Here is a 5,599-nt window from a genome sequence, read left to right as displayed (position 1 = left end):
GCCCCTCCGCGCGCGCCCGCGGGGGCGTAGCCAAGGAAACGGGCTCGCGCCGCCGCCGCTTCCGGCACCGCCCCCCCCCAGCGCGCGCCGCCGGGCCAATGGGGGAGCGCGGCGCGGGGGCCACGTGAGCCGGCAGGGAACGCGTGACGAGAGGGTCGACGTGGACAAAGGGCGGGGAACCACAGCTCCCGGCGTGCCCCGCGCCCCGCCCGCACACAGCTCCCGGCGTGCCCCGCGCCCCGCCCGCACACAGCTCCCGGCGTGCCCCGCGCTCCCTGAGGCGCTGCCCGCTGCGGCCCCGAGCGCGCAGTGTACCGGGAAGGCGCGGGGTGGCTCGCACGGAAGGGGCCGCACGGACCGGCTCATCGTGGGCAGGGACGTGGTTACCGAGCTCTGTGCAGCCTGGCCTTGCACGCTCCCAGGGATGGGGCGGCCACGGCTTCTCTGGGCTCCCTGTGGCAGGGCCTCACCACCCCCACGGCGAAGAACTGCCTCCTAAATACCCGGTCTAACACTCAGTTTGAGGCCGTTCCCCCTCACGCTGTCACTCCGTGCTGCCCTGAAAACTCCCCTCCCCGTGTTGGAAACACCGCCGTCGCTCCCAGCTGCTTGAGGAACGTTTCTTTAGTAAAATCCCCCAAATTACCGGACCCTCACAAAAGCAGCCTGCCAGCAACGGAAGAGCAGAGCGTCTTTATTTCCATGAGAAGCGTTTGTACAAAGTGCCAAGCAATGCGATGTGTTTCGTGTCCTGGCCCTTGCCAGCGGAGACCCCACGGACCTGCCCCAGCCCGCTCCCCTCAGGGCAGCCGGCTCGCGGCCGCGAGAGGTGATTTATTACAGCTCACGGCTTGGGAAGGAAGCTGCGAGAAAGCAACAAGAACGACGGAATGGGTGCATTATTACCATTTCTGAGCAGCGGTCCCACGTAGCCCTGCAGATTGCTGAGCTCTTCTAAACAACGACCAGAAAAGCACTATATCCATTTGCAAACGGGCAGAAAATGCCCCAAACCGGGAAAAAAGGCCCATGGCCACCAGGAGCTGCAATTTCAATTATACAAGCGGAATCTTCCCCATCCTTACCCATCTCTCTGGTGAAAAACGTCTGAGCACCTGCGTTCAGCAACGCAACACGTATCACAGGAAAATATTATCCAGATCTAGGCCCGCCACAGAAATAACTCCAAAATTACCATTCTGGAAATACTTATGCGAAATGCTCTCTGTACAGATGCATCTAATTCATATTAGAATGAATTAATTTCCTTTTGCAGGAGGCTGCAGTCCTTTTTGCTGCCATGCTAATTGTCTTTCATGCCAAAAGTACTAAAACCCCATCATGTCCCCTAATTTTAGCTTAAAAAGGCTGCTTGCTGCTTAACTCTGGAGCACTTTATAAATTTGAAGTCATTTAACACTCAGTACCAATTAAAAATAGTTAATGATTTGTAAAAGTGAAGCAGCTGACAGTGAAATAACCAATGATTTGTAAAAAAAAAAAAATTGGCTGGCAGTGGTTTGTATGTTTCCAAATTAGTATTTTTGCATGAAATATAAGGAGGAAATGAGTCAAAGTACTTCTGCAAGGAAAATGTCTGTGACCTTCATGTTTCCATACCACAGTACAGCTTCTAGAAGAAATAGGAACTGCATTTATTTTACTGCAGTGACAGAGTAGTTAATCCAGTTACTCAACAAGGCTCCTTCCACACACAGTAATATTTGCCTGTTCCTCTAGTGTCAATTTTCTGTTAGTATTAAAGGATATTTTGATACATTAAAAGACTTTGCACAGTTTGCTGAAGTTAAATGCTAACACATATTATGCTCCTGGGACTTTGTTATTTCTTCCTGTGTCTTTATGGGCATAAATCCTGCAGTCCTTGCTGCAATTATAATTAATCTTTGCTGTCCTGCACTGTATGACATTCAAAAACAGGCTGAAAACACCGGGCCAGAATTTCAAGGTGCCTTAAACTGACCTCTAAAGTGAGGTCTTACATTTGAAAGGCCAATTTACTAAAATACTGGGTTTCATCTCCAAGCTTTTCTGTGCAAACTGAGATGCAGAGAACACATTTAAACAATTCTACGCCAAGATCATGGCTTGATACAGATCGTGTGTATGAAAGCAACTGTCTCATTTTAATAACTGCTTTTGTAATGTGATTCCGAAATCTAAGCACATGAAAAACAACCTCTGGCTGCCTGTCACTCCAGTTAATATCTGCATTAGAAATTAGATGCAATGATTCTGGTATTTCACAATTGTTGCCACTTATTACATGATTTCCACACCCAAAAAGGTCTACAGACCTGAGTAACTCAGTGGGAATAGGAATGGCAGAACTCAATATTCTGTATGAAAATTCTGTAAGTGAATCTATTTTATGGTGGGATTTCAACCAGAGAAATGCTGCCTAATGGTTATAGTTATTGTAAACATTCTCTTCTCTCCCTTCCATAAAACAAAACAAAACAAAATAGCCATAAAGTGCTCTGGAAGGCTAAATAACCCCGAAGTGCAGAGTGGGACTGAGAAACCTGCTCCCATACCTTCCCCTTTTTAAATACAGCAATAAGAAAAAAAAAAAAAAAAAAAAAAAAAAACAACAGAATATTTGTTTGTCTTTGATATCTGCCAAAACTTGAAAATAATTAAGTAATCAGTATGCAGAGTTTGCACCGTGTGGCTTTTCAGCAATCGACTAAATCAACTATTTGGTTCTGTTTACTACTAAAAAGTGGTTTTATTTCCTGTATACTGCATGCAAATACTAAAAGCATCCTCGGGTATGTATGTACCAATCACCAGAATCAGAGAGGTACTTGTCAAAACCATGCATTTAAAAATCAAGAGGATCCCTAAGAACAGCTAAGTTGTTAAAATAAGTTGGGCGTTTGAAGCATTCAGTGGTCACATTTCCAGACTTTTTCTCTAGCTTTAAAAGGGAGCAGATTTGAAGTGACAGCTGAGATTCCTCAGCAGTAACCTGGTTTTAACCAAAAGGAAACCCATCACCCATCCCTCAGGAAGGGATTCGTGGGAAACCTGCAGGAGCTGGGGACACCACAACAAAGCGCATTTCCTCCAGCCCCGACCTGAACAAGTATTCAAAACTGAACAGGGATTACTGGAGTAAACAGGTCCTGCAGGGCTGCCTGACAGCTGCTTTCTACTCCTCAGAGTTTTGCTGTGCAGGACCATCTCCTCGGGTGAGAATCGCTTTTCCTGCGGTGCTTGGAATTCCTGCGTGTGAAGAGGACTGATCTCCTGGCTCCCCCTCTCGCCGCCCAGGCTCTGTGTCTGCCGGGCGCTCTGCCCTGGGCTGCCCCAGGCGCTGCTGCTGCGGCTCCAGGGACACCGGCTCCAGCAGTCCTGGGCCCGGGTTTGCTCGATCCAGGATGGGCACGTCCCTCGTGGCTGCATCTGCAGCAGGGCTCGGAAAGGGGCTCTGTGTCCCACCGTCCTCCAGGACAGCGTGGCTGTTCCCTGTTCCTTCCTCCCCATCCACCGCAATTCCCGTGTGTTCCTCTGGCTGCAGCCTCTCACCTTCCGCACCTGCGTACCACACACTTGGTTTGCTCTCCACCTCTGCCTTTGCCTCCTGAGGCAGAGCCCAGCTCTCCACCAGCCACGGAGCTTGTGCCCCCCTGGGCATGCTCTCTACCCTCGTACCATCTGTCCCCAGGCTGGCTGAGGACGGTCGCTCCTCCTTGAACTCCACACATTCTGCTGCATCTTCACTCTTCATCTTCTGGCTCACCTGAATTTCTGCCACAGCCACTTCGCTCAACTCGTAGTTCCCATTATGGTGCTCCTGCAACTTCAGCAGCTCGCCCTCACAGACCTCCTTTATGTTCTCAGCTGGAGTATCTGCTGGGATCTCAACTGTCAGCATCAGCAAACTCCTTATCTCATTCACATCATCGGGGGATTTACAACTCTTTTCTTCTGACTGGCTTTCTTTTTCAGGACTATCCCCAAACCCTGCTTTCCCTGTCTTTTCATCCTGGGAAACAATCTTTTTCTCAGTACTCTCACCACTTTCTTTTTTACTATCCCCTTCCAACCCTGTTCCTACCGCATTTTCACTCTGAGATAATTTTCCCATAACTTCTTTTTCTACCTTGCTTTTCTTTTCCGCACTCCCTAAAATCTCTGCATCTGTTACACTCTTAGGTGGGAAAGTGAGCTTTATCTCAGAAACTTTTTCCTGTGCTCTGCTTGCTTTCTCAGTGCCGCTGACAGACACAGCAGCTGTTACTGTTTGACTCGCTGAAGTCACCTCTTCCTCCACTGCTCCTTCAGGTACCTTCAGATCTTTTTTAGGGCTGGCTTCATAATTTTTTACTGCAGTGTTAGTCCCAGAAGCTTCTTTTTCCTCCACAGCTGTTTGTTGTGTCTTGAGTTCTCTCTCAGTGCTCACTACACACTCTGATACATTTTCCAACGCACTTTTTGCCTCTGCAACTCCATGTTTAGTGAGGCCAGCCGAAGGGCACTCCTGTTTGTCACCAATGTCTGTAACAGCCACTGCTTCCCTCCTGCTGGCCTGATCACCAGCTGCACTAACAGATGTGCCTGCCTCTTTGTCTGGTGACTTTCCCTCATCAGCATCCTTCTCCCACACGATTTTCCCTGTCACAACGAGTGTTTCGTCCCCGTGGCTCTCGGTGTCCGACCCCTCGGCTCGGGGAGCCGCGGGTGCCTTGGCGGGAGTACCCTGTGCTGATCCCACGGGGGTCCTCAGCTCCGTCAGGCTGGACACGCTCTCGCAGGGCACGTTCAGGTTATCCTCAAACAGGTTGTGCTTCCTCAGGACGGCAGCTTCGTTGATCACTGAATAAAACAGAAACACCAAACTGCTTTGGGGACACTGACAGAGACACAGGGAAGAACATAACAGTGCTTTCCCAAGTTTATGTTGTACAGTTTGATATTAAAGACAACACTAATGTTTAGCTTCCTAATTTTCAGCTTCCTTTTAGTTCACATTTCTTTCCTGGGGATGGGGATTTTATTTTTTGAATAATGGCACTTTATTATTGACCCAATTATTTATGAAGCAGAGGACTCACAATGCACAAGGTTAATGCTTCAGTGCAGAAGGATTTACATTGAATATGCCAATAAAAGTATGCTGGTTACAATTATTATACTGCTGTTTTGGAAGAGGAGTGCCTGTGGTCTGTGAAAACATCCTGTGTAGTACATTTGCTTGTCTTTTATCCAGGGTATAGACAGACAAGCACATATAGAGAGATACAAGTATTTATATATATATATATATATATATATATATATATGTATATATATATATATATATATGTATGTATGTCGCATTTATTAAGAATAGTCTCATTTTCTGACACAGAAGCAGAGAGATCTGCAAGGAGTACTGCCCTGGCATCAGTGAGAACTGGAAACTGCATCCAGCAGTTCATTTCATTTGAGGAAATGAATCTCTGTTACCATTAGTCTTTGAAATTCTCTTAGACTTGCAATTGGCATAGTCTTGCCATTTAGTCATCACCAAATATGTACAAGTAAGGATAGAATTTCCCTCCTTGGCCCAGGGAATTGAGATCAAGTG

The 5,599-nt window shown here is 47.7% G+C and overlaps 1 protein-coding gene across 2 annotated transcripts in view; it reads right to left on the bottom strand.

Moving 5' to 3' along the window:
- Window positions 1–1,496: 1,496 nt before the first annotated feature.
- NIBAN1 (niban apoptosis regulator 1) overlaps window positions 1,497–5,599 on the bottom strand; it is a 53,852-nt gene continuing 49,749 nt past the window's right edge. For both annotated transcript variants that reach the window (XM_068199499.1, XM_068199500.1), the window contains one exon: window positions 1,497–4,845. In XM_068199499.1, coding sequence (XP_068055600.1) covers window positions 3,179–4,845 — 1,667 coding nt within the window. In that variant the 3' untranslated portion in view covers window positions 1,497–3,178. The remainder of the gene's footprint in view (window positions 4,846–5,599) is intronic.

The sequence above is a fragment of the Anomalospiza imberbis genome, chromosome 9, assembly GCF_031753505.1.
Source record: "Anomalospiza imberbis isolate Cuckoo-Finch-1a 21T00152 chromosome 9, ASM3175350v1, whole genome shotgun sequence".
Classification (NCBI taxonomy): domain Eukaryota; kingdom Metazoa; phylum Chordata; class Aves; order Passeriformes; family Viduidae; genus Anomalospiza; species Anomalospiza imberbis.
Note: the sequence above shows the minus strand (reverse complement) of the source record. Positions and strands in the feature narration are given on the sequence as shown.